The sequence below is a fragment of the Eulemur rufifrons genome, chromosome 14 (assembly GCF_041146395.1).
Source record: "Eulemur rufifrons isolate Redbay chromosome 14, OSU_ERuf_1, whole genome shotgun sequence".
Taxonomy (NCBI): Eukaryota; Metazoa; Chordata; class Mammalia; order Primates; family Lemuridae; genus Eulemur; species Eulemur rufifrons.
Window position 1 is genome coordinate 7,753,340 of NC_090996.1, and position 26,434 is coordinate 7,779,773.

General features: G+C 53.4%; 3 protein-coding genes and 1 non-coding gene across 5 annotated transcripts; 1 reads left to right on the plus strand and 3 right to left on the minus strand.

Annotated features, from left to right (window-relative positions):
• Positions 1–1,074: 1,074 nt before the first annotated feature.
• BUD23 (BUD23 rRNA methyltransferase and ribosome maturation factor) lies at positions 1,075–13,983 on the minus strand. 2 transcript variants are annotated; one of them, XM_069485737.1, is made up of 14 exons: positions 13,917–13,983; positions 13,780–13,817; positions 11,211–11,306; positions 11,040–11,122; positions 10,844–10,940; positions 8,144–8,240; positions 6,949–6,999; positions 6,155–6,240; positions 5,931–5,976; positions 5,567–5,625; positions 3,637–3,641; positions 1,726–1,798; positions 1,575–1,664; positions 1,075–1,428 (listed from the first exon to the last, which is right to left on the minus strand). In XM_069485737.1, the coding sequence occupies exons 1-14, from the start codon at positions 13,962–13,964 to the stop codon at positions 1,374–1,376; spliced, it is 924 nt and encodes a 307-aa protein (XP_069341838.1). In that variant the 5' UTR covers positions 13,965–13,983; the 3' UTR covers positions 1,075–1,373. The 2 variants fall into 2 exon arrangements, with proteins under 2 accessions (XP_069341838.1, XP_069341839.1); XM_069485738.1 differs by lacking the exons at positions 1,726–1,798; positions 3,637–3,641.
• Positions 2,146–2,277, minus strand: LOC138394953 (small Cajal body-specific RNA 20). The gene has a single exon (XR_011235460.1). It is a non-coding gene; the product is annotated as a small Cajal body-specific RNA 20 (non-coding RNA).
• A 188-nt stretch (positions 13,984–14,171) lies between the features above and the next one.
• Positions 14,172–16,561, plus strand: DNAJC30 (DnaJ heat shock protein family (Hsp40) member C30). Its single transcript, XM_069486685.1, has one exon. The coding sequence runs from the start codon at positions 14,172–14,174 to the stop codon at positions 14,856–14,858; it is 687 nt and encodes a 228-aa protein (XP_069342786.1). The 3' UTR covers positions 14,859–16,561.
• Positions 16,562–21,842: 5,281 nt separating this feature from the next.
• On the minus strand, positions 21,843–25,897 carry VPS37D (VPS37D subunit of ESCRT-I). Its single transcript, XM_069485955.1, has 4 exons — positions 25,636–25,897; positions 24,111–24,282; positions 23,563–23,645; positions 21,843–22,933 (listed from the first exon to the last, which is right to left on the minus strand). The coding sequence occupies exons 1-4, from the start codon at positions 25,771–25,773 to the stop codon at positions 22,571–22,573; spliced, it is 756 nt and encodes a 251-aa protein (XP_069342056.1). The 5' UTR covers positions 25,774–25,897; the 3' UTR covers positions 21,843–22,570.
• Between the last annotated feature and the right edge of the window lie 537 nt (positions 25,898–26,434).

Below are 26,434 nucleotides of genomic sequence, written 5' to 3' on the forward strand. Positions count from 1 at the left end.
GGACTTGGGGATGAATGTATGTGGTGCTAAAAGAGCCTCACAGGCAAAGGATCCCAATGTCCATCCCCCAAAGGCCTTCAACTTCCTCAGGCCCATCTCTGGCCACTCAAGGGGTAACATCCAGGCTTTTCTATGAAGACAGGCCCAGCATCCCCTCACCGCAGAGGCCTGGAATCTGGTATCTGGAGGAGACTCCCTCGTAGGGGTTAGACCTCCTCCCAGACAACCGCCCCATCCCTGGATGTCTTAGCTCCTGTTTAACACCTGGTGCTGTTCTGTACTGCCATGCCTACATCTTGTCCCTCTTCCCACTTGGCCCCCAAGTCTCCAGTGACCACTAGATCGCCTCGTGTCAGCCTGCTAGACAGCACCCCATATACCCGACAGCAGGACCGGCTCTAGGCCATTAGCGATTGGGCCAGAGACTGGCCTGAGGCATCTAGATGCTGTGCCACTCAGCAGCTGACCATGCAGCCTGGTACAACCGGCCACCAGGCCAGGAAGGCCTTCACACCAAAGGGAAACCAGGGCAGAGTCCACAGGCCAGTGGGACCACGAATACACTTCATCTTGCCCAGCCCAACTCTGCCTAGTGTCATAACATGGTTATATGTGATGTGCCCTGAACCAAAGGGTTCTGCTGTGTTTCTTGCAGACTGAAAGAATGCTTTCATGCCTTTAAGTTCATTAAACCTAACTCCTGCCTGGGGACTCAAGTAGTAGCACCCACCCGCATCTGGTGAGGTTCACAGAGCTGGGAGATGCCAGAGCCACAGTTGCACAAAAAATGATTTATTGCTTTTAAAACAAAATAAGATGCTCTTGGAGAACTTTTTTTTTTTTTTTTTTTTTGAGACAGTCTCACTTTCTTGCCCGGGCTAGAGTGCTGTGGAGTCAGCCTAGTTCACAGCAACCTCAAACTCCTGGGCTCAAGCAATCCTCCTGCCTCAGCCTCCCGAGTAGCTGGGACCACAGGCATGCGCCACCATGCCCGGCTAATTTTTCTATATATATATATATATATATATATATATATATATATTTTAGCTGTCCATATAATTTCTTTCTATTTTTAGTAGAGATGGGGTCTCACTCTTGCTCAGGCTGGTCTCGAACTCCTGAGCTCAAACGATCTGCACGCCTCGGCCTCCCAGAGTGCTAGGATTACAGGCATGAGCCACCGCGCCCAGCCCAGAGAACTTTTTTTAGTGAAGAAAATACTTTCAGAACTTTGAAACTTTTCTAAAGAACTTTGTCAGCTGATGAAGGAAACATTCCAATATTGAAAACTTTCCAGAGGCAAGTGCCAGGCTGCACCACACAAGACGTCACCGTGTGGCCCCACAGCCGTCCCACTGGGATGCGGCCACTGCTCAGAAACGTGGCTTGCGCTTGCGACCGGTGTACTGGGTGTCAGGTCTGACTGCCCTGTGCAAAGAAACAGGACAGTCTCAGAAAAAATAAAGCAGCCCTGGGACTCCTTCAAATGCAAATAAGCCCTCAGTGGCAATGGAAATATCCCCTCCACCCTCCCACACCCACCCGCCCGGGTCCCAGGCGAACCAGGTACTCACTTGCCCTGCCGCCGGCGCCGCTCCTTCTTCTCCAGCACCCACGCTCGGCTCTTCCTCACCACCGCCCGCCTCGCCATCCTGAGCCGGACCCTGGGGCCAGAGACGCAGCTGTGAGCTGAGGCTGGGCCGCGTGGCCGGCACATACGCTAACCCGGGTAGGGGAAGACGGCGAGCTTCCCTCTGAGCTAGATGGCCTCGGATGCCCCGCCCTTCAAAGGCTTCACCTTCCATTCCGCAACGACAGGACCCACCCTGCACGCCCGCCTTCCTGGTAACAAACGCTGGGGCCAAAGCAGGCAGCAGGAGAGCCAGAGGCGAGGGGCCACTCCCTCACTGGCATCTCTGTGGCAGATGACCACGTGCTTGCTGGGCGTGCAGACATCCTGTCTGTGGGGCAGACAGGTGGCCACGCTACACTGGGGGCAACCCAGGCCAAGATCAGCTGACGGGAGCCTGGCAGTGCCCAAGGAAAGCCACAGGCCCTGTGCCCAGTGCAGCCACTGAAGGCCCCAGTGTGGTTTTGGGGTCAGCATGCCTGGTGTCAACCCAGTGGGGGCTCCCAGCAACTGGGAAATGTGTGAGGCAGGAAAACAAGGCTGCCCGGCTCGCGGCAGTCCTGACAGTGATCCTCGGGGGCTCATCTCGGCCTCCGTCCCGGCTGAGGAGAAACTGGACCCCCCACAGCTCCAAGGGAAGAGAGGCCCTGAGAACAATGGGAACCTGCCCCTCCCCCACAACCACACCCCCACCTGGCAGTGGGGATCAAACTGCATCCAGCACAACCCGCACAAGGGCTGCCTGCCCCGTGCTACCAACCACCTGCCAAGCACCTGCGGGCACAGCCCACGTCTGTTCATCAGTGGCGTGAACCAGCCCTGCTCTTCAAGGGACCACCCCACCAGGCCGAGCCAAGTGCAGAGAGGCCCACGAGCCGCCCAGGGCATGCCAGGAAGGACAAGCACAGAGTTGAATGGTGTTTCTAGAGGCGGGGCTGGGGCACACCCAGGCAGCGCATGCTAAGGAGCGCCGTGGCAGGACTGACGGGCCAGGCCATGGAGGTGTGCACACCAGCGAGGAGTCTGCTCCCCCTTCAGGAAGCGGCGGGAACCAAGATGCTTTATATCACCACAATGACACCATCCTCTAGACTTCAGGGTGTAGAGACAATGGTTCATGAGAGGAACTTAGGGGGACCCACAACTAGGGGGCAGGAAGACAGGGATGCATAGGAGGGACTGAGAAGGACTGAGGGTGTGGGAAGGAGGAAAGAGGCCTGAAATAACCCAGAAGACCCTGGCGACTGTCCCAAGAAACCAGCGTGGGGTGAGCCAAGGAGCCGCCACTCGGACAGCTGGCCCGGTGAGCCAGTGCAAGGCGGGAGGCAGCTGCACACTGCGGCTGGAGATGCAGGATTCATCTCAAGGATTCCAGAAGGAAACATAAACTGTGGGGGCAGAGTGGCAAACAGGGCAAGAGGTGAACCACAGAAAGAACAAGGGAAGTCATCAGGGGAGATAAAGGGAGCAGGTAAAGACAGGGGTACCCCAAAGCACAGGTCCCAGAGAGAAGTGGGGGCCCAGCCCTGCAGGGGCAGAAGAGAGGCACGGCGGGGTGGAGCCCAGGCAGCAAGGATCAGGGAAGGCACAGGTGAGACAAAGTTATGCCAAAAACAACGGAGACTGAAGATAAATTAGGTAAGCACTTAGAAACTTTTTCTTAGTACACCTATTTACGGTACGTGTCCCGATTGTGACTAGACAGAAGTGAGAGTAATGGGAGAAGCCCCCCTTCCCTCCACCTGGTCTGAGGAACTGGAGAGCAAGAGCCTGCAGAACAGGGATGGAAAACGGACCGCTGGGCTCCCTGCCGCTCAACACGCTGCCGGGGTGGGTGGCGTTACCCTCCCCCTTCTACGGAGGTGATGAACGATGCTCACGTCGTTCAACTGACCCGAGTCTACGGGTAGGACGTGTCCTCTGCAGACACTGGTATGAGGACAAGAGGATCCTAAGGTGCATGCAGGGAGCTACCTAGTACTTCTCTGTCAAGTAGGAGACGGGACCATCCCTGGGAGCAAGTGATGGGCACCTCAGAGCACAAGTCTTCTAGAAGGGCCCCCATGTCCCCATGGGAAATGACTGGGGAAACTAAGAGAGAAATGACCTCGGAGGGCCAAGAAGTCACACAGCACAAACCTGTGGTGGACACGAGGAACAAGCATGACTGTCACCACCGGTGGGCCTTCCAAACTCATTTCTTCTCTGCCCGTTTTTCCTCTTAAACGTCTTACAGGCCTTAAAACCTTTCACGTCAACCAGAACTAAGAAATGACCTCCCTGTTCATTACTTTATAATCAGCTACTTATTCAACAAATACTGAACACTTTTTAACTAATAAAATACTATGTCAACATACTACAAATGCCTGCCAAGTTGCATTCCTGGGGACAGGAATAATGACCAAGTAAACTGATATATATAATCGGGGACAGTGAAAGATGTTAAGGAAAATAAAGGTGTGGAGAACTTGACTGAAGGCACTGGACAGAGAAACAATGGTATAATTTATATTTTAGAAAAAAAAAAAGAAGAAGAAAAAACCCATGTCCTGATTTCCCTAAAAAGCAGGAAAGAAAGAAGGAGAAAGCAAAGGAAAAGTCTGGGTGCTCTGCAGAAAATCAGTTGAGAGAGGCGAAGGCTGAGGCAGGGAGACAAGGCGGGCAGCTACGGGGGAGCCAGGCAAGGGCGGTGGCGACTGCGCGAGCTCCAAGTGGGGAGAAGGGCGGGCGCTGGGATCACACCGAGGGGAGGGCCAGCAGGGCTCACTGGCAGCTGAGTGGATGTGAGGCCAGGGAAAGAAAGCAGCAACTGAGATGGTGAGGAATGGGGGGTTGGGGCACCTGTGGCAAGTCCGGGTACAGCACTGAGCAGACAGTTGGGAAACGGGGTGGCTGAGGCGAAAGATGAGGGGCTGCGCACCGCGGCTCATGCCTGTCACCCCAGCTACTTGGGAGGCCAAAGCGGGAGGATCACTTGTGCCCAGTTCAGGACCAGTCTGGGCAACATAGCAAGACTCCATTCTCTACAAAAAATTTTTAAAAAATGAGCCAGGTGCCGTGGCGCACACCTGTAGTCCCAGCTACTCGGGAGGCTGAGGCAGGAGGCTCGCTTGAGCCTAGGAGTTCAAGGCTGCAGTGAGCTACGATCACATCACTGCACTCCAGCCTGGGGGACAGATGGAGATGCTCTTTTATAAAAGGGGAGGGGAGGGGAAAGGAGGGGAGGGAAAAGAAGAATGATCAGCTCTCTCAGATCCTGGCAAGCAGGCAAGTTGAAAGTAAAGATAAGGCGTGAACAAAAAAAAGACTGAGGAGTGAGCACAGATTTGGCAAGACAGAAACTGGTGGTGGCCTTGATGAAAACAATTTGTGACGAGACAGAAGCGTTAGCCTGAGAAGCGGACCAAAAGTGACAGGAGAGCGAGCAGCAAGAATGAGCAGTTTTGTTACAAATGGAAGCAGATAACCCGGGTGGCAGTTAGGACTTGGTATGGGGTTAATTAAGGGAGAATCTTTTCTGAAACAGGATGAATCGTGCAGCCTGAGTGTGAGCTGAGGGGGATGACCCAGGAGAGTGACGACGCGGATGCAGGACAGAGAAGGGAAATAGGAGCCATAGGAGCCGAGAAGGGATGGGGCCGGGCGCAGTGGAGGGCAGCCTCAGGGAAGGAAAGGGACAGCCCGCCAAGCAAGGCAAGAGGAAGGGCACGTGCAGGCTCACAAACACAGCAAGGCTGCCTGACTGCCCAGACATCAGAAGGGCCCCCGCCCCCCAGGCCCTAAGGCAGGAGCAGGCACAGTCCAAAGGGGGTCTCCAGTTCTACCACCACCTTGGTGGCAGAGGCTTGGGTAAAAGCAGAGAGAAACGCCATGTCTAACAAACCTGGCAGCGGCAACCCCCTACCCTGAGACAGGGCTCAAGCATGGCTTTACCTCTCATTGGTGAATGTGGACTCCACGGCCTCCTCTCCATCCGGGTTTTCATTCAGCCCCTGCAGAAACCAAAGTGCTCTTAGATCACCCTGGAGATCTCGCTACCCATTTGCCCCACTCCAGAAGCCTGGGTACCCAGGCCTGCGCCCTTCAAGGGGCCCAGTCCCATAAGGAAGAACCAAAATTCCTTTCTGTGACCTGGAGAGCTGTCTCTGCCTCCAGACTCCGGAGGACTTGGACATGCCAGGCTCCGCGCTCTGGGCCTGGGCCTGCTTTACCACCAGGGTCCTCCCGGCACTCTTCAGGCTGAGTCCCACTGCCCGGAATCCAAAAGACAGGGGCCCGCACACCCAGGGTCCCTCACCTTTGGCAGAAAGGTCGAAGGTCCAGAAAATAAGCAGAGGTAGAACCTGAAACAAGAAAGTGCAAAGTGAGGACTGGGCTCCTAAAGCCTTGCAGGGAGACCAGGCCTTGCCACCCCCACCCACCTCCTGCCTGCCTGGACCTTGGTGGCCCCCCAGCACTACTGTGGCCCACTGAGTGGCCCTCCCGCCTGCAGCCAGACAGCACACCGGCCCCAGCGCTCACTTCTTAGCTTTGGCACTGTTTGGGTAGTCCACTACGACGCCACCAGTGAAGCCCGCCCTCGTGGCCTGGGTTGTGATCAGCTCCAGCTGGGGAGAGAGGCAGAGAGTGAGAGAGTGAGCGAGTGGGGAGGCTGCAGGAGCTGACGGCTTCACCTCCACTCCCGGCAAGAAGCCAGTCTGCTCCAGGATAGACCCTGCCTGCGAGAACTGAAGGTCTTTACCAGACTCTTCCAATTCTGAGTCCCAAAAAGCCCTGTAGAGAAAATCGCAGGCTAGAAGCCAGCACAGCACACGACTCCTTTGGAGGAATTACAGAACAAAGCAACTCTCCTCATTCTCACTTTCTAGCCCAGGGACCCATCTCCCTGCTCAAATCTCAGGAAATGAATGGCCACCAATTTGAAGCCAGACTCGTTCATGTTATTAGTCAGGGACAGACAGCTCCTTACTTATCTTTCAAAATCTATACTTTGTTTATTTAAAAGAAACAGGTCTTGTTCTGTCACCAAAGCTGGAATGTAGTGGTGCGATCACAGCTCACTGCAGCCTCAAACTCCTGAGCTCAAACGATCCTCCCACCTCAGCCTCCTCAGAACTGTAGGATCAACCCCAGCATGGGAGTGGGGGAAGCTGACCCAGTTCATTAAAAACAAATTTTTTTGTAGACAGAGGGTCTTACAGGTAACTATTGATACCCTCTCACCCATCCCACCATTTATTTGGTTACAAAAATCAGCAATATCACATTCTCTGTGATACCATTTCATCTGCACCTCCAGTACCCAAGGGGCTCACCTGCTCCGAGTTCTCGGGGTACAGCTGCAGGACAGCTCGGGCTCCACGGACCTGCCAGCAACAGAAACATCACTACCTTACAAAGCACCCCCATGGGATCAGGACCTGGACACTCTCCCCCTCCTCCATTCACTGAATATTCACTGAGTGCGCATTGTGTGCAAGGCACTGTTCTCAGGGCTGGGGAGATGGTCACGGACTAGACAGCTAGACCCCGAACCTTGGAGCTCACATTTTAGTGGGGGAGGCAACTGACATACAGTAACGATTAATATCAAAAAGGAAAACAGGGACAAAGGGACAGAGAGTGACAGAGTTTACTTTTTGGTTCAAGGAAGGCCTCTCTGTGAGGGAACTTAAGCAGAGACCTGAATGCAGCAGGCAGCTGGCTTTCAGAAGTCTGAAGGAAGAACCTTTCAGCAGCAAGAAGGGCAAACACAAAGGCCCTAGACCTGCAGGATTAACCCCACTGTGAGTGGGAGAACCATGTAACATACAAGACCAGCAGTCAGACGTCTGCAGAGACTGCAGGAAAGCTGGAGTCAGGTGGGGAAGATGAAGGAGGCAAAAAATACCCAGATCCTTCAAAAAAGTAAAAGAACTCATTTTCAGGACTTAGAATCTCAAACTATCATCTAATCCTGGTAAACAACTGAAATCAACACTATCAGTCATAAAGACAAGATAAAGCGAATGAAGGCTCTTGGTGGTCCATGACTATCCTGCTCCCCATCTGAGGAAGCATGTCAGCGGCAGAGTGAGGAAGGGATGCAGAGGCAAGATCAAGAGGATGTGGACACGCTGGACGGTGTCCCCTGCATGGCCTGCACACAGTGTCTCTGTCCTCATTCTGCTCATTCCATGCCCCCAAACCAACACCTGATTAACACTCAGCATAGTAGACACAAGAATTGTGATCAACAGAAATAGGCCCTACAGTACCGAGTGAGTAAACTGGTCCCAGATTTTAACACCAGTGTCTTTTAGGTCTGACTAGAGAGTGTCAGCCACTGAGCCTGAACTTCTGTTTAGGCTGAGGAGCTGGAGAGAAGTAACCACAATAAGGTCCTGCCAACCCATGCGGTCCCATTTGAGTGGCCTTCCCTTCACGGGGCACCTCAACTTCCTCACTCTACCTGCAAGGCAGGGCAAAGGACAGGAAAAGCCAGTTCAGATGGGGAGATCTTATACTCACGAGAACAGAATAAAGAGAAGAAAAAAAGCAGTACAGGCGCTTGGCAGGAATGTCAGATTTCTTGTTAGCATTACAGAGCCACTGCACAGCAGAAATGCTGAAAAGGAAAAGGACTCAGTCAGGGAACGGACCGATCCACATGTCCCCATCCCCTGCCACTTCAGGACTCCGACACCACCCATCGTGGACCTCCAGGTGAAACCTTCCACCCACAGCTCCCCTTCTCGGAAAGGACTGGTCCCCTCCAGGCCAGGACTCTATGAGAGCGGACAGACAGGGGTATGGAAGCACAGCACATTCACATCCCCCAGCCGGTCCCAGGAAACACTTTCTCAGCCTTGTTTCTACATGCATCCCCAGTTCAACAAAATCACTCTGTGTATCGAGGCTGTCTCTGCCCACCTACCCTTCATTTCATCCTCCATTCAAAGGAAATATATGGTTAGAGTACTCACCTACACACAGCCATTTATTCACTCTCCTCCTAAATTGTTGCCTTCTACCAAACCTGTTAAGTGTCTTCACAATCCCCAGATTTAAAACCTCAAGCATTCCAGAGGAAGCTTGTTTAAAAACAAAACCAAACCTCAAGCAGGTGCTGTGTCCTCCTTGCTGGCTTTCCCCTCCTCACTGCTGTGCACACCCACCCACGGGGCCCTATACCCCACTGGCCAGTCCCACAGCTTCTCCCCGCTCTCACTTCCCTCCACCACTGCTCACAACTCAGTACTGTCTCGAATGCTCCAACAACCTAACCTCTCTCTTCCACCTGCAAATCACCTTCCTGAAGTACAGTTTTGTTTTTGTTTTTTTAAGACAAAGTCTCTCACTCTGTTGCCTGGGCTATGGGCTAGAGTGCCGTGGCGTCAGCCTAGCTCACAGCAACCTCAAACTCCTGGGCTCAAGGGATCCTCCTGCCTCAGCCTTCCGAGTAGCTGGGACTACAGGCATGCACGAACACACCTGGCTAATTTTTCTATTTTTAGTAGATACGGGGTCTTGCTCTTGCTCAAGCCGTTCTCATCAAACTCCTGACCTCAAGCAATCTTCCTGCCTCAGCTTCTCAGGGTGCTAGGATTACAGGCGTGAGCCACCGCAACCAGCCTTAAACATACACCTGATCCCATCACTTCCCAGCTCCCCATTATCTACTGAATAAAGCCCAGATTTCTTGGGAAGCAGTTAAAAGCCTCCTAGGAACACACACTCTCATCCTTCCATGGAATCTCTCACTCATCCCTCTGATCTCAAGACTCCTTTCTCACTGGCTTCTGTGCCTTTGCTCACTGTTCCTTCACTCAGAAACCCTCTCCCTGACTATCCAAATTCCTCCCGGCCTTCAAGGCCCAGCTCCTCTGTGGCTCAAGGCTTTCTTGTGCTCTCTGGCCCCTCCCCACAGCTCTGGCAGGTCCCACAACTCCCCAGAGCACACCACATGTGGTCCTGTGTGACAGTGCCTAATAAACCACATATATTGGCCGGGCGCGGTGGCTCATGCCTGTAATCCTAGCACTCTGGGAGGCCGAGGCGGGTGGATCGCTCAAGGTCAGGAGTTCGAGACCAGCCTGAGCAAGAGCGAGACCCCGTCTCTACTAAAAATAGAAAAGAAATTATATGGACAACTAAAAAAATATATATAGAAAAATTAGCCGGGCATAGTGGCGCATGCCTGTAGTCCCAGCTACTCGGGAGGCTGAGGCAGGAGGATCGCTTGAGCCCAGGAGTTTGAGGTTGCTGTGAGCTAGGCTGACGCCATGGCACTCACTCTAGCCTGGGCAACAAAGTGAGACTCTGTCTCAAAAAAAAAAAAACCACAGATATTCTTAAAAGTAGGGTTTCCATACTCCATGGCACCTTATACAATGTCTTACGTATAGCAAATGTTAAAAAAAAAAAAAAGCTTGCCATATCATTTCTGTTTAAAAAGAAACACCACCAACAAAAATGACTATTTACTTCTAATCATACAGACCATATTGCTGGCCTTTGATTTTTTTGTTTGACAGCTTCGAACACCTCATCTGATCATTAGTAAAAAGCAATTGCTACCTTTGAAACGATCCCCCCCCAGCCTGTTCCCAGATATAAGAAGATCTTCAAATCCAAATTTTCACTCCTCACTTGGATCCCTTCTCTGTCTCCCTACCACTCAACCTAGCATCACTGAAGGTGGTCTCCCTTCCCACCAACAAAGCACTACACTGAATGCTAAACAGAACTTACCACAAAAGGCAAAGAAAAAGATGTTTCTAACAGTAATTTTACTGTTCTAAGATGTGTTATCAAAGTACTATACACAAACTCAAACCTAACCCTGATAACCGAGAAAGGACTCCAAAGCCACTAAAGAGATTAGGACAGCCCAAGCCGTTCTCCACCAGTGTGCTTCAAAAAGAAAACAAGATGGCTCCAAGAGGCTAAAAGACCACCCCTCTCCCCCACCAGGCACACAAAGCAGACACAGAATCCATACCAGTGGTGCCTGAACCTGGCAATGCAAGATGCTCACAGCAGCAATTTTGAAATGCAGAAAAACAAACAAACAAACAAACAAACATATTCTTGGGCCTTGCTCTGACCTTATAAATCTGAAAATCCCAAGAAATGTGTATTTTTAAGCATCTTGTGTGACTCTGCCACACAGCCAGGTTTAGGAAGCACTGGCCTGCAGGACTAAAAGCAAGAAGTGAAAACCCTCACCTGATACAACCATCAAAGGTGCCCGGTTTGAAGGGGATGCCCTGGCCCATGTCCCCTAGGAGCAGGTCTCCCTCTGTGTCTCGGTCCAAGGCCGCATCTACATTGAAGAATAGGAAGTTGGGGAAAGAGACAATACCTCCAGCTGCTCCACACTCAAGAGAGTAGACCATGCTGGTGCCAAACAGGACATACTTACCCAGCATGGCAGGACTGATGTCGATGCCCACCCAACAGTGCCCCTCATCAGAGAGATAATTTCCACTCAGCCCAGAACCACAGCTGGAAGAAACAGTCAAACAGAGAACCAATGAGAGCAGTAAAAACATCCCCCCACCGAGACAATCTGAACCAGGCCCCAGGATCTCACCCAATATCCAACAGGTAACAGGGCTGACCCTCAGGCAGGCAAAGGAGCTCCAGTGCTCGCCCGGCCATCTTGGTCTGCACATCAATCATCCGTGAGCTGGGAAGGCAGACACATAAATGAGTGATAAAGTTCTGGGATAATACCTCCCCTTGACCAAAACAAGCCCAGGGACAAAAAAAAAAAGGATCTTCCTAGGGTACTCTTTCCTGACCCCTTCACCTGGTAATTCTAACTTGGAATCAACAAACTTAACTATTTAAAACTGATCCCAAAAATCCATGTAATACAGCAACATTCTATTTTGTTGTGACACAAATTCCAAGTGTACCAGCTATTAAAACAAAGCTAACCTGAAGGAAGCAAATCACTTAGCTAATGAATAACCATTGGGTATTCAGAGCTTTGATGCCCTGAATTACTCGTTAAGAATATATTTTCGGCCGGGCGCGGTGGCTCACGCCTGTAATCCTAGCACTCTGGGAGGCCGAGGTGGGCGGATCGTTTGAGCTCAGGAGTTCGAGACCAGCCTGAGCAAGAGCGAGACCCCATCTCTACTAAAAATAGAAAGAAATTATATGGACAGCTAAAAATATATATAGAAAAAATTAGCCGGGCATGGTGGCGCATGCCTGTAGTCCCAGCTACTCGGGAGGCTGAGACAGGAGGATCCCTTGAGCTCAGGAGTTTGAGGTTGCTGTGAGCTAGGCTGACGCCACGGCACTCACTCTAGCCTGGGCAACAGAGTGAGACTCTGTCTCCAAAAAAAAAAAAAAAAAGAATATATTTTCTTGGAGAATTATCCATCACAGTTACTCATATTTACACATAAAGATCAACAATACACAACAAAAAACCAATGGCAGTGCTGTCCATGACAAATATAATGCAAGCCACACAACTTTCCAGTAGCCATGTAAAAAGAAACTCAAGAAAAAGGTAAAATAGGCCGGGCGTGGTGGCTCACGCCTGTAATCCTAGCACTCTGGGAGGCCGAGGTGGGTGGATCGTTTGAGCTCAGGAGTTCGAGACCAGCCTGAGCAAGAGCGAGACCCCATCTCTACTAAAAATAGAAAGAAATTATATGGACAGCTAAAAAAATATATATAGAAAAAATTAGCCGGGCATGGTGGCGCATGCCTGTAGTCCCAGCTACTCGGGAGGCTGAGACAGGAGGATCGCTTGAGCTCAGGAGTTTGAGGTTGCTGTGAGCTAGGCTAACGCCACGGCACTCACTCTAGCCTGGGCAACAGAGTGAGACTCTGTCTCAAAAAAAAAAAAAAAAAAAAAAGAAAAAGGTAAAATAAACTGTAGTAATTGTTTAACCCTACAAATTTAACAATACATTGTCTTTAAACCAATATGCTCAAAGTAGTACTTAAACATATAATCACATAAATTATCAGTAAGATAAATATTTTTTTAAGAGACAGGGTCTTGCTCTGCTGCCCAGACTAGAGTGCAGTGGTGTGATCATAGCTCACTGCAGCCTCCAACTCCTGGGCTCAAACTCTCCTGCCTCAGCATCACAAGTAGCTGGGACTACAGGCTCGTGCCACCATACCCAGCTATTTTTCTTTTTTTGCATAGTTGGGTTCTCATTATGTTGCCGAGAATGATCTGAGACTCCTGGCCTCAAGCAATCCTCTTGCCTCAGCCTCCCAAAGTGCTGGAATTACAGGTGTGCGCCACCCTGCCTGGCCAATAAGACATTTTAGATGGTACTATAATGTGCATCTATAGTGCTGGCTACTCAGGAGGCTGAGGCAGGAGGATTACTTGAGGCCAGGAGTTTGAGGCTGCGATGAGCTATGATCATGCCTGTGAATAGCCACTGCACTCCAGCCTAGGTAACAGAGCAAGACCCTGTCTTAAAGAAATAGTTTGCAGCTCTTCATACTCATTCAAACTAGAATGGCTATGGGCTATCATACTGAACAGAGTAGATAAAAAAAGAATAGTTTATCTAGCCCTCCCTAAATCAAAGGAGAGAATCACAAATAATAGTTTTACTACAGTTTGAACAGAAATGAGAGAATATGTATCTACATAATTTCCTCCAGAGCAGCGTATGAGAACTGGCAAGATTAGAAGTCCTTGCTCTAGCCTTTATCTGTCAAATGATTTTGTAGTTATACAAATAACCACCCTCTTACGAAATTCAGACAATACCTACACCAATGGTTGTCATGCAGATTTAGTGAGGTAAATAGACAAGATAAGCATCGTATGAACATTATCTCCTTTCCCCCAATAGTACTGACCCCTTACCCATACCCACTGCATACTGTCTATTTTACCACATGCTTTAAAGAAGCTGTCGTACTAAACTTTGAAAACTACCTACGAAAAGTAGGCATAATGACGCCCACTTTCAATGCTGAGGTTACCATGGCGCAGAGCGTTCGGTGGTTCACTTAAAATTGACTTTACCAGTGGCACAAACAGCATCAACCCAGGTCCCTCTCTTTCCCACCCCCAAAGTCTACGTGCGTTCCAAGCCATGCCCGCAATCAGGGCAACTTGCCGGTTCCCGACCCCCGACACCGCGTAAAATCCAGGGTCAGCTCACTTGCGAACGTATTTCCGGGCTTCATTCTTGTCGTAAAACTGCGAGAATAAGAAAGAGAAATGGCAGATACAGGAAGGAATCCAGATGCGGTGACCCTAGGAAAGGAAAGAGGGGTGCCCGCGGGCCACAGGCCTCACCAGCTCCGGGGGTCCGCCGTGCTCGGGTCTCCGGCCGCGAAACGCCATCACCACGCCTCACCAGCACGCTTGGTCCTAGCGTCTCCGGAGCCCGGCTTTTACGTCATCAGCCCCGCGACCGCCTGGTAATATGCATGCTCCACGCCTCTCCCGGCTTCCTTTTTCCTTGATTGGCTACAAGGGCCGAAGCGCCGGGAACAACTCGCGCCTCCCATTGGCCAGTTCATCTTGCACCGCCCGCCTGATGCATTCAACATGGCAGCTACGCGCGGTTTGAGGCGGCCGCGGTTGTTACTGTGGAGGTTGTGGCAGCCCTGGAAATTTTCACAACAGTCGGCATCGGGCCTGGGCCTGGGCCTGGGCGCGAGGACATATTCCCGGGGCGACGGCCAGTACTCGCGCACGGCGCTCTATGACCTGCTGGACGTCCCCACCACGGCCACGCAGGCGCAGATCAAGGCCGCCTACTACCGGCAGAGCTTCCTCTACCACCCGGACCGCAACTCGGGAAGCGCCCAGGCCGCCGAGCGCTTCACGCGCATCGCCCAGGCCTACGTGGTGCTGGGCAGTGCCACCCTCCGTCGCAAGTATGACCGCGGTCTGCTCAGCGACGAGGACCTGCGCGGACCCGGCGTCCGGCCCTCCAAGGCGCCCACCGCGGACGCCGGCTCTCCCCGCCCCCCGCCGGCCGCCTCTCGGGCCCAAGACGGCGGTCGGGGCGCTCCGGGCGCCAACCGCACCATGTTCAACTTCGACGCCTTCTACCAGGCGCACTACGGAGAACAGCTGGAGCGCGAACGGCGCCTGAGGGCCCGGCGGGAGGCCCTTCGCAAGCAGCAGGAGGACCGGGCCAAGAAAGGCTTCCAGTGGGACGAGATCCGAGACACTGTTTTCATTGTCGTTCTCCTCACAATCTTCGCTGTCGTCGGCTTCCGTGTTTAATCGGAGAGAGGAGGGAAGGGGAGCTGCCCCAGCCAGCCCTGAGTAAACGGCCTTTCCTGTCTTCTGAACCCTTGGTCTGCCTTTGTCTACCTCTGCTGGGGGTCTGGAGGAACTCCCTGCCCTCCCGACCTGCCCAGCTTAGCCGGTGACCTGCACGTCCCTCCCCTGCGCTCCAGAAAAGGAGGCTTTGTGATGCCTAAGAAAGAGGCCCCAACATGAAGAATCCCGAAAGCCCAGGAGTGAAGGGTTTTCTGGAATCCCTTGGGTGCCTGCTTCCAGAGGTTGCCTTCCTGATGTTGTCGATTTCTGGAACACTTGCTCTAGCTTTATTGTAAAGCCCTGAGCAAGGTTTATCTGCTCCTGCCCCACATTTGTACCTTGGGGTTCCTCTGTACCTTGAAACGTGCAATGTGACCAATTGTTGGCTGCCAAAAGAAAAAGTCTGGGGTTGTACGAAACTTGTCTTTCTGTGAGTTCCCCAGGCCACAGGTGAGACCTGATCCAGAGTAAAAATGGGATCTGTGGAAAGTTTGCCATTCCTCCCTCTATGGTCAGCCCCACACGGCACTCCCCTTTTTGTTGGTGGCATTCGGGAGTGGGAAAACAAGGTCATCAAGCATTAGGAGTGAGTTCCTGTGCCCATATTTAATGTATGACCTTGGAGAGGTTACTCTGTGGACATGACAGCAGAGGAATAAATCTGTCACGCTTTATTACCCATAGTTCTAATCCATAGTGATTACAACGTAGTGCTAGTAGGCCAGGTTTATCCTTGGGCCAGTGTGCCTGTCACCTTATCATCTCTTTACCTGCCAGCCCCATTGCTAACTATACAGCCCTTCCCCTCAGAAATAGAGTGACAGATGCAGAGCTATAGTCCCGTGAGTGTGGCCCATGCTCCTCTTTAACTTGCAGTGCTCACCACAGGCCCCACAAGTCCTTGAAAGAAGACTGCTTGAGGCTGGGGGAATCCTTAGGGGTTTGGAGTAGACAGGACTGCTGAAGGACAGGAGGCTTGCTGTTCAAGGTGGAGACTCGGTTCCTTATGCATAGCTGGCGGAAGGTGTTTGGTTTTTTTGTTTTTTTTAATTTCCAATTCATGCAAAACAGTGGGTCATCACTTGGTCAGAGCTGCAGGAGTAAGGCTGTGTTACCCAAGTCACTGAACGTGGGGAGTGGGTTGGCTGTGAGACCGTAGGTGCTGTAGCGTTTGTACTGGGACTGAGTGGAAAGCTGTGGGAGACAAAAACTCTTGGAGAAGATCTACGGCAAGGATGAGGCCCCAGCCTAGGCTCTAAACAAAGCCAGAGCTGGTTTGCTATATTACTGAGTGCAGTTGAGTGCAATTCTTGCTCTCAAATGTTTTGTGTAAAACTCCTTATGTAAATTGGGATAAACCCTCACCTAGTCCAGCTTGGCCTCTTGAAAACCATTCTCTTGTCACCTGGAGGCTGGAGGTAAGCTCCCAGTCACCACTTTGCAGTGTCCATATGATTCAACAGTAAAGATTTGAGTCCATCTAGTTCGGACTTGCTTGGCTCAGTGAGCCTTGATTGGTAGAAGGAGAGTATGTACTTTTGAAAAAGAACATTTAATGTTATTATGTTTCACATTTGGAAAACAAGCTGGAAAGTCTGTTATTTTTGAAATACAAACAACAGGAAGTGGAGCATAGTGACATGTACAGAAGCTAGTGATTCTAAACCAATAAAGTGAGACATAACAGAATCCATGGGACAAGGGCTTTTTGTTTCTGTCAAAAGGAGTTGGGTTCTTTTGGTTTATAAAAGCATTAAGGGTCTGTAAAAGCATGGGCCCCTTTGCATGGAGCTCTAGTTTGTTTTCCCTCAGTGAAGATCATGGCTAAGAAGGTTCCCTGTGGCCCCAGAATCTGGAGTAGATAGAAAGTTTCAGACTAAGGGCCGGCGCGGTGGCTCACACCTGTAATCCTAGCACTCTGGGAGGCCGAGGCAGGTGGATCACTTGAGCTCAGGAGTTTGAGACCAGCCTGAGCAAGAGCGAGACCCGTCTCTACTAAAAATAGAAAGAAATTATATCGACAACTAAAAATATATATATATAAAATTAGCCAGGCATGGTGGCATATGCCTGTAGTCCCAGCCACTCCAGAGGCTGAGGCAGGAGGATCTATTGAACCCAGGAGTTTGAGGTTGCTGTGAGCTGGGCTGACGCCATGGCACTCTAGAGTAAGACTCTGTCTCAAAAAAAAAAAAAAAGTTTCAGACTAAGGATGGGTCCAGACAAAGTAAAACTTCTGGAGCATTCCATGCAACTCTAAGCAGGGTAGTCTGTAAAGTTTATTAACCATCACTAAGCCTCTCCCATGGCCCAAAACTAGGCCCACTCCACTCTGATTGTATCCGCCTCCACCTGCCTGGGGTCTTTTTAGGCCAGAGCTGATCTGTGATGGACCCCACTCCCTGCCCTCCCTAAAACTAAGTCTGGGCTCCTTATGGAAAGGTAGGTGGACGGGGGGGCTTTTTGAAGGCACTCCAACTGGTTACCATGGTAACATTCCCCCATCACCCCCAATCCCCATGTTGTCCTTAGTCTCCTTTCTCTGCTTCTTACCTCCTCTGGCAAGGGGAGGCTGAACCAGGCCATGGACATTGGCCCCTGCCTTCTAGGGGCTACTCTCCAGTTGCTGATAGTGGAGAAAGGCTCAGATATGCCCAACCTTAGTCCTTTTTCTTTTTTTGGTCACAAACTAAAACAAAACTCCCTAGAAGTTTGGACCTGGAATGGGAGACTAGGGCAAAAGGGACTCAGCCTGCCCCAGGCTGTGCTCAGTGGGGTGGGAATGGGGGTGCAAGTTCAGCATAAGGCCGAGTGAGCAGCAGGCACAGGTCCTAGATGGGGACACATAAGCAACAAATTTAGAAATCAGAGATGCATCTGTCTAGGCAATTGCCAATGTCTAACAGGAGTCTTCGAACTTAATCAGGACTTTATTCCTCCTGAGCCAAACTGCTTTTTCCCCCTCTGTTGCCCCTTATTTATTGCTGAGTGAAATGACCCTTTGCAGATCCCAGTGTTGAGGAAGTAGGATTTCTCCCTACTTACTTCCATCTCAGGTTCTGGCATTTCATTCACTGGGTGCACCTCTGTAATTATCCCAGTCTGAGCCCAGATGATTAAGAACAGTTTACCTTAGGTTACAGAGTTGTCCACTGGGTCATGATTGACTTTGAAAGTCCTTATGCCCTCAGTCTGAGGCTAAGGCACCAACACTCCCTTTTTTGGGAAATTGGAGAGGTCTGTGTTTCAAACCTTTGGGCTTCCTAGAAGGTCACCAGACCCTGTGGAAACAGGTTGAGAGAAGGAACAGCTGGTAAGTGGTGGCACTACCTCAATCCTCACTCTTGAATTCAGTGCACTAGGAAAGTTGCCTCTATCCTGGCCTTTGCCTCCTCTTAGTCTCTCAGCACTGCCGCCTGCCTTGAGCAAGATCACGGGGGAAAACTGAGCGCGGTGGCACATGCTTGTAGTCCCAGTTACTCAGGAGGCCAAGGCAGAAGGATGTCTTGAGCCCAGGAGTTCAAAGCTGCAGAGAGTAGCTGTGAAGAGCCACCACACTCCAGCCTGGGCAACAGAGCAAGACCCCGTCTCTCTTTTTGACCTGCCTTGTCTGCCCTCAGCTGCTCGCTCTCTGATGCAGCTTGCAGCCCGGGTGGGTTTGTGCAAAGCGGCTGAGTGTCCCTCTTGTCGATGTCTTAAAATCATGGTGAGATCCGAGTCTGGACCTCCCAACCTTGCATACACCAAAATCGCTCAGGGCTCTCATCCCATGCAGGAAGCCCATGCAGAGAGTTCATCTCTCTCCATTTGTCCTAAGGTCACAGTGTCACTATGGATGGAGCCATTTTGCCATTGTCTTCAGGCTGGGATCCTGTCACTAGCCTTTTAGTGGGTTGACTCTCTCTCCCATTCTGCCTTTGTCCCTTCCGCATTCACACCCTCAGCCCTCGGAGGGGACTGCCGCATCAAAAGAAGGCCTGTTTCAGAGGACCGTGAGCAGACTGAGATTTGGGTTCACGGGCCACAGCCAACCTGCAAGACAGTGTTTCCCTGGCATAGTAGCCTTCATTACTGTAGCCAACATTCAAAACTTGGGAGACTTTGCATAAAAAGAGATTTCTGACCTCTTAAAAAATGCGAAAATCTGCCACAGCTGAGCTCACATACCTGCATCACCACGGTGGGAGAAGCTGAGTAACATATGCCCTTTTAGATGAGACATTGCTCCCCAGTTTGCTGCAGTTCCGCCAACAGAGGCAAAGTGTAGAAAGCCTTTATCCACACACTTGCACCATTTTCCCATAGTAGAAAAATATTTCTCCATCTCGTGTCCATCAAGAGGGAAAATCGAAAATAAAAAGGACCATGCATTTCCAGAAAAATGGGGGCAGGAGTATTTCTTTGTGGAAACAGACTACTTTGTACCTCTGTGTCACCTCCCTGGCCCCTATAGGCATTTGAGTTTGCAAATTCCCATGCTACATCCTATGTTTTTGCAAGAGCCCACACTTTACGCAGGGAGGCTGAACATCAACTTTATTTTCATTGTGGGACAAGGAGAATCTTCTGAGAGGTCTACAGCAGCAGCAAGCTCTTAAGACAAAGCCAAGACCCTTGGTACAGAAACACCATTCCTCCACTTAGTCTTTTGTGTAAAATCCTTGTATAAATTGGGATAATCCCGCAGCAAGTCCAACTTGGTCTCTTGGAAACCATTTATTCTCTCTAGCCTTGGAGGTGATTCTCTCTAGCCAAGCTCTTAGCCATGGCTTTGCAGGGACCACACAATTCGATTTGAGCCCGCTCTGATTCAGGCCTGCTTAGCTCAGTGAGCCTTGATTGATAAAACAGTACATTTAATATCATTATGTTTCATACTTGGAAACCAAGAGGGGGTAGCTTAGGAAAACAGGCAGAACCTAGTGACTCCCAAACAAGGTATCCATGACAGACTTTCTTAAGGGACAGGGAACTAACTCTGTTTTTATCAAAAAGGGCTAGGAGTTTTGTTATTTGGGGAATTCTTTGGTTTTGTTTTGTAAAAGCACAGGTAGTCTGTAATAGGCAGGACCTTTCTCATGGGCCCCTTGACGTAGGCCTTCCAGTTTATTCTCTCCCACAGACCACAGCCGGGAACATGGCCTGCGGCCTCACAACCTGAAAGGCAGAAGTTGCAGGTTTCAGGCAAAAGGGAGGGCTCAGATTGCCTAAAATCTTCCAGAATATTCCATATACTTTTAAGCAAGGTGGGTAATGAAGTTTTTTAACCATCCAACTCTAAGCCTTTCCCATGGCCCACCAGAACTAGGCCCACTGCACTTGGGTGGTATCCATCCCCACCTGCCTTAGGTGGTTTTCAGGCCGGAGGTGAACACTGAGGGGTCTCACTCCCTATCCCTCTAAAGTGGAATCAGCTCTGTGGAAGGGAAGGGTGTGGGGGGCCTTTTGAAGGACCCCATCTGGTTCCCAAGGTAACACGCTTCTTTCCCAGTCCCTGTCTTGCCAGGGTCTTAACTTTCTCTGCTTCTTACCTGCCCTGGGGAGGGGAGGCTGAGCCAGGTAGCTACTGCCTTCTAGAGGCTGCTCCCCAATTCATGATAGTGGAGAAAGACGCAGATGTGCCCAACCTCAGCCCCTTTTCTCCTTTTGGCTACAAACTAAAACAAAGCTCCCTGGAAGCTTGGACCAGGAATGAGAAGTCTGGGCAAGAGGGGCCTAGGCTGCCCCAGGCTGTGTGAACAGGAAGAGGTCTCCAAAACTGTTCAGTCTTCTGTCATCTAGGCAGGCACCCCGTGGTTCTGGTACCCTTCAGCCTCCAGCGACTCAAGTGCCAGCAGTGAGGAGAGTAGGAGAACCAAGGCCAAGGGAGGATGGAAGTTCTCAAGTGGGCACTCTCAGTGCTTGAACTGTGCCCCTACTAAGGAGGACTCTGACTGTCTGGGCCTGGAGGGCTCTAAAGCTCACCCGGGCCAGCCCCTCCAGCCGTTGCCTACATCTCTAGAGAGCCCAGGAAGCAGTCACTCAGCCACTGCTCACACATCATCAGGCTGGGGGCCACCTGCCTCCAGGAGCAGCCCTAACGTGACAGCCTCGTACTGAGCCAAAATCTGGCTGTCTGTGGTTTCCACCCATTGGTCTTGGCTGTGACCTCTGGCTCGGCGTGAAGCAGTCCTTTAGAGATTCAAAGGCTGAACATCACACACAGTCCCATGAAGAACAGGTCCCTTAACTGTTCTTCATGGGACTTAATGCCAGTTCTCTTTCTCATCCTTATTACCCCAAAGGTGCCATTTTGGGGGGTCCCTCTTATAGTGTAAAACTTCAGTGAAAAGTAGAGCCAACCCAACGCCTCCCTCTCTCCACATGGTTATGTCCCTATTAACATGGACCAAGACCACAGTAGCTCTGTAGGCTCCTACAGCACTGACTGTCCCATCTTGTTTGCAAGAACTCCATACCTTCCTGGCAAACGTCATCTCATTAGACTTGACCTAAGCTGGTCCAGGACATGTTCCTGCTTCCCCATCTTTGTGTCCTATACTCACAGCCAAGCTGGCCACTTAATGTTCCCCCTAGCTGAGGACAGAACCCCCTCTGTCACTCAGTGAGAGTGGTTGTTTGGCAGGTCCCATCCTGATTGGATTTATAGGCGACCCAAGAAAAGAAGGTGCATACAGATGAGGCAGTTGGAGAACCGTGATGGAGCAGAATGTGCTTCTGACCAGAAGTGCTGGGAAGTTAAGATTTAGAAAAGGCTCTCATGGGTTGGTAATCAGAGAAGGCTTCATGGAAGAGGAAGCAGTGGTGCCGGACCTGAAGGACAGCTGGGCTGTGGATGGGCAGAGGAAGGGAGGGCATCTCAAGAGTAGGCAGCGCAGGAGCTGAGATGAGGCTGCAACCGCAGAGTGGCTGGTTGAGGGAGCAGAGAGGAGTCGGGCAGCATCGTCATCCTCATCATCACATTTATTGACGGCCCCTAGGAGGCGGGGCTGGGGACAGAACATACAAAGACAAGGACCTGCCCTCAAAAAGGTTCCATTCTAAGGAGATGGGGACAGAAAAATACAGAATGGTCTTTCCTGGGAATGGCCCACTCTCACCTGTGCAGGTCAGAAGCCCTGGCCTACCTTGCCCCAGGGTCTGGAGCATGAGCCGCACGTAGTAGCCCCTGGGGCCATGGTGTCCCTGGCCCCACAGCTGGGGCCTGACCACCTGGCTCCTAGGCAGTAGGCCCCAGAATTGGGGGAAAGGTAGGCTCAGGACGTGATGTAAAACACTCCTGTCGGCCTTGGCATTGTGCAAGCCCAGTGGAGTGGTAGGTGCAACGGGCCCCCTAGGCAGGGCCCCTGCAGGAAGCAGGCATCTTCCCAGGCCCCCACAGGTAAGTAAAGTTCTTTCATCGGGGCTGGTCCATCACCCTGGAGGCCCCAGCCGGGGAGACAAAAAAGGCAGAGTTGCCTCAGTGCCAGAGGCAGAACACCCTGCCCACCCCACCCCAGCCCTCTCTGGGCATCTTCCAGGTGACCCTCCTCCCCAGCTCAGCCTCCAGGGCCAGGGCCTGCCTGAGGCCAGGGGGAGGGGCCTGCCCCTCCCCCCACCCAGAAAGGGGGGAGAGGAGGAGCCACGCATCAAGTTTGTCTAGGCCCCCCCACTGGGGGGCCGCACCCTGGATCCTACCGGTGGGGGGGCTCTGGCTGCGAGGGCCGAGGGCTCAGCAGAGGGGCCGGGCCAAGGGGGCACCCGGGGGAGCCCTTCAGTGGGGGCACTGGGCGGGAGTCCAAGGGGGGCAGGCTCCGGGGCACTGCTGGTGGCCCCCGGGAGGCCCCTGTGGGCAGGACAGCTGCAGCAGGGAAGGGTTTGGGGGGATCGGCAGCCGCAGTGGGGGCCGGCTGGGCAGAGCGCTCCCGACGCCGCAGCAGCTCCTGCAGCTTCTCCGCCTGGGTCCGCCTCAGGTGGGCCAGGGCACGGCCACGCTGGAAGGCGGGCAGGAAGGCCTCCAGGCTCTGCTCGCCCAGCAGCAGCTGCTCCATCTGCTCCTGGGCCGGGAGGAAAGGGAGAACTTGGGAGGAGCACGACCACAGACTGAGGGCTGGCCTCTCTCCCGCCTACCCTGAGTCCCTCCCCATGGTAGCCACCCCACGGCCAGGGGACAGGGCACCTGAGTTCCAGCCCAGGCCTGCCTCTGACTTGCTGAGTGACTGCGGACAAATGTCCTCCTTACTTATAAAATGAGGGTACCATCACCAGACCTGCTGGGTCAGAGATGAGGCAGGATCAGAGGTAGGGACATATTTGAAGTACAGACTTAGGTGTCTCTCCTCGAGACACTCAAACAGGCCCTGGGTCCCCTCTTCCCCGAGCCCCTTCAACTCACTGAGCACTGCACTCCCAACCCAGCACCAACTCTGGCCCCGATGACCCAGCCCCAGGCTGCCCTGAGACAGTCACAGGGGAGCCAGAGGAAAAGTCACAGGCGGGAGAGTGAGCCCTGCTGTCCAGTGCTGGCCGGGGAGTGGGGACAGCAATGCCAGGCTCTCCTGTGGGCCAAGCACTCCGGGTAGGCTTCCCGGAGGAGGGGCTCCCAAGCCTGCGGTACAAGAATGAGCAGGGGAGTGGGTGGGATGGTCTCCCTCCCAGATCCCAGGCCCAACCACCCTCCCCTCACCTCAGCCTCCTGTTCAGCTTCCTCCAGCTCAGCCTGCAGCCAGCCCAGCGCGCAGTGGGGGCTCCAGCGATGTGTGCTCTCCTCTGAGGGCCACAGAGGGACAGAGTGAACAGCCCGTGCCCTCAGGGCCTGTCACTGGGGATAGACAGGCCAGAGCCCCAGGGCTCTGGCTCTCCCCTTGACTCTATGCTTCCCTTCCCCTGTCTGGAGCCTGTTTCTCAATTCTGTGCAATGTCCATGTGATCAGTTTGTGTACCCTCCCCCACCACAATTCTGTCTCCCATCCTAGTACAAAAGAGAAAACAGGGTCTTTGTCTCCCAGAGCATCTCAGGGGGACTCTTGGATTTGGGTCCCCTTTCTCCCCTGTCCAGGGTCCTCCTCTCCAACCCATCTCTACTCACCTACCACTCACTTCCCCAACTCCATTTTCCAGGAGGCCAGGTCTGCCCAAGTCCCAGCCTTCAGTGCCTGGCACTTCCCAAGGCCAACCAGCCAGATGGCCCCTGCCCACCCCCACCCCGGGCAGTTCCCCCAGATGTCCCCTCACCCAGTCGCTGCAGCTTGTCGGCGCAGTTTTCAGCCACCTCACGAAGTTCCTGGTACTTGATGGCCAGGGCAGCCCGGCCCATCTCCAGGCGGGGCCGCAGGGCCAGGTTCTCCTTGGCCAGCGCGTAGTTGGAGGCCAGGCACGCCTCGCGCTCCAGCTGCAGGCCCTGGAACTGACGGCGGCGAAGTGCTGAGAGACCCACTAAGGGAGTCTGCCCAGTCCCCTTGCTGCCAGCCTGGGGGACGGTGCCACAGGCCAGGCCAACGGCACCTGTACGGCCCCCAACCTTCAGGGTAGTGAGCCCAACAGGTGGAGGGCCTCCGAGAAGCCCAGACCCGACCTGGCTTTGCCTTGAGCCCCCTCTCGCGGCCTCGGTTTCTTCTTCTACAAAGCAAGTTAAAAACCTCTACCTTATGGGGTTGTTGCAAGACTTAAGTGAGGAAAACTATGAAGGCCTCCACAAATGTTAGTTAATTTTTAATTTTTCAATTAATATGTCTGCTCAAGTCCCTGAGGAGTTCTCCTCCCTCCTCTGTCCCATTTTCCATGCATGGGCAGCTTCTCTCTCGTTCCAGGCCTTTGTCTGCTTCCTCCTCAGGTGTTTGTGCCAAAAACACTCCCACCCCTGCTCTTACTCTCCAGAGTGAGGTCTGCACCCTGTCCCTTCACTGCACCCCCCTCGGGTCACCCTCTCTTCCCTTCCCACCCCCTCCTCTGCCCTCCAGTGGAACCCCCGCGCCCCACGGAATACACACCCCCTTTTCCTCCCTGCTCCCGTAGCACCTGCTCCCTGCTTTCCTCCTCTTGCAGAAGCAGACCCTGGCCCTGGAGAAGGCTTTTTCCTTGTTTCCAGGAGGGCCCAGCCTCCCCTCCCTGCCCCTGGAGAACGCACTCCCCTCCATCTGTCCCCTATAGGATGCACACGCCCCTCCTCGCCAGCCTCCTTCCAACACACACTTTCCCTTTCTGCCCCCCACAGACAACCAGCCCGGGCCTATCTCCTGTGAAATATACAACTTTCTCTTATGGTGGCCTATGGAATACACACCTCAGCTTTCAGTAGCCCTCCCCAGTGGAAGCCACAAAGCCCCCTCGTGCGCCCCCAGAATGCGTAGCCCCCCAACGGTCCCCCCAGGTGTCAAAAAGGCCCCTAGTTCTCCCTATGGAAGGCGCCTCCCCTTTCTGGCCCTACAGAACGTGGGTGTGCGAGCCAGGGCCCCCCACAACACAGCCACCTCCTGCCCCCCGGAACACACCTCCCCGGAGCATCCGCTGTAGGACGCGCCTCACGGCCATCCCGGGGGTGCACGGGCGCCTCCCCGGGTCCCCCGCGCCCCACCCGCCCCAGGCTGGCTCTGGGAGCCCCCTCCCTCGGGGGCGGCTCCGCGGGGCCCACTCGTACGTGCCAGGCTCCCGCGCCCACGGGCGGCCCCGCGGCCCGGCCCGCGCGGCCCTTCGGTCGGTCGGCAGGTCCGGCAGGCCGCGGCCCGTCCCCCGCGCCCCCCGCCCGCGCCCCCCGCGCTACCTTCCTGCTGAGCCGCACGATCCGGTCCAGCTTGGGCTCATCCTGAAGCAGGTCTCGGAGCTGCCCGGTGCTGAGGATCCCAAAGCGCCCCGGGCTGCCGGGCTCCGGCCCCGCCCGCGCCGCCCGGGCCCGGTACATGCCGCCCGCCCGCGCCCCCAGCTCGGCTGCTGGCTCGGCCCGCTCGGCCCGCTCCGCCCCGGCTCCGCTCCGCTCCGCTCCGGCTCCGGGATCCGGCTCCGGCTCCGGCCGCGCGCGCCGCTCCGCCGCCAGGGGGCGCCCCGCCCGCTCTTAAAGGGGCCGCCGCGCCGGGGCTGGGGGTGGGGCAGGGAGGGGGCGGGCCGCACCCCTCCCCGCCCCGGCCAAGCCGCGCCCGCCTCCCGCATCCCGGGATCGCCCAGCAAACCGATCTTCCCGCCCCCTCCCGAAATCTGAGGCTGCTCTCTCCGCACCCCTCCACCGGGCCACCACTCACCACGCCCCCAGGCACGGACGCTGCCACCCGGGCGTTCACAATTTGCAGGGCTACTTCACATTTCTCCCTTGGATTGGCACAATTTTCTGCGTCTGGCTGGGCGCTAGGAGCTCCTGCCCTGCTGCTAACTGGCACAAATCGCTCACCCTCCCCCAGCCTCAGTTTTCTGTTTTGTAAAATGGGGCGATGATACACAAGGTGAGGACTAGAGCTAATGACTTCTGAGTGCCTTACACGTAGTGAACACCTACTATGAGTTGTTATTTTGGATATGAGGAAACATCGGAAGTGATGTCACCTCCCCAAAGCCACATTACAGGTAAATGA

Excerpts from the sequence above, each read along its gene's own strand:
- VPS37D (XM_069485955.1), bottom strand. The coding sequence starts at position 25,773 with ATGTACCGGGCCCGGGCGGCGCGGGCGGGGCCGGAGCCCGGCAGCCCG. Across the intron at positions 23,646-24,110 it reads CGACAAGCTGCAGCGACTGG|AGGAGAGCACACATCGCTGG; the intron begins GTGAGGGGACAT and ends TGTGGCCCTCAG. Across the intron at positions 22,934-23,562 it reads AAGCTGAACAGGAGGCTGAG|GAGCAGATGGAGCAGCTGCT; the intron begins GTGAGGGGAGGG and ends CTCCCGGCCCAG.
- BUD23 (XM_069485737.1), bottom strand. The coding sequence starts at position 13,964 with ATGGCGTTTCGCGGCCGGAGACCCGAGCACGGCGGACCCCCGGAGCTG. Across the intron at positions 11,123-11,210 it reads TGTTACCTGTTGGATATTGG|CTGTGGTTCTGGGCTGAGTG; the intron begins GTGAGATCCTGG and ends TGTTTCTTCCAG. Across the intron at positions 5,626-5,930 it reads CTTCGACCTTTCTGCCAAAG|GGGCTGAATGAAAACCCGGA; the intron begins GTGAGGGACCCT and ends TGGTTTCTGCAG.
- DNAJC30 (XM_069486685.1), top strand. The coding sequence starts at position 14,172 with ATGGCAGCTACGCGCGGTTTGAGGCGGCCGCGGTTGTTACTGTGGAGG.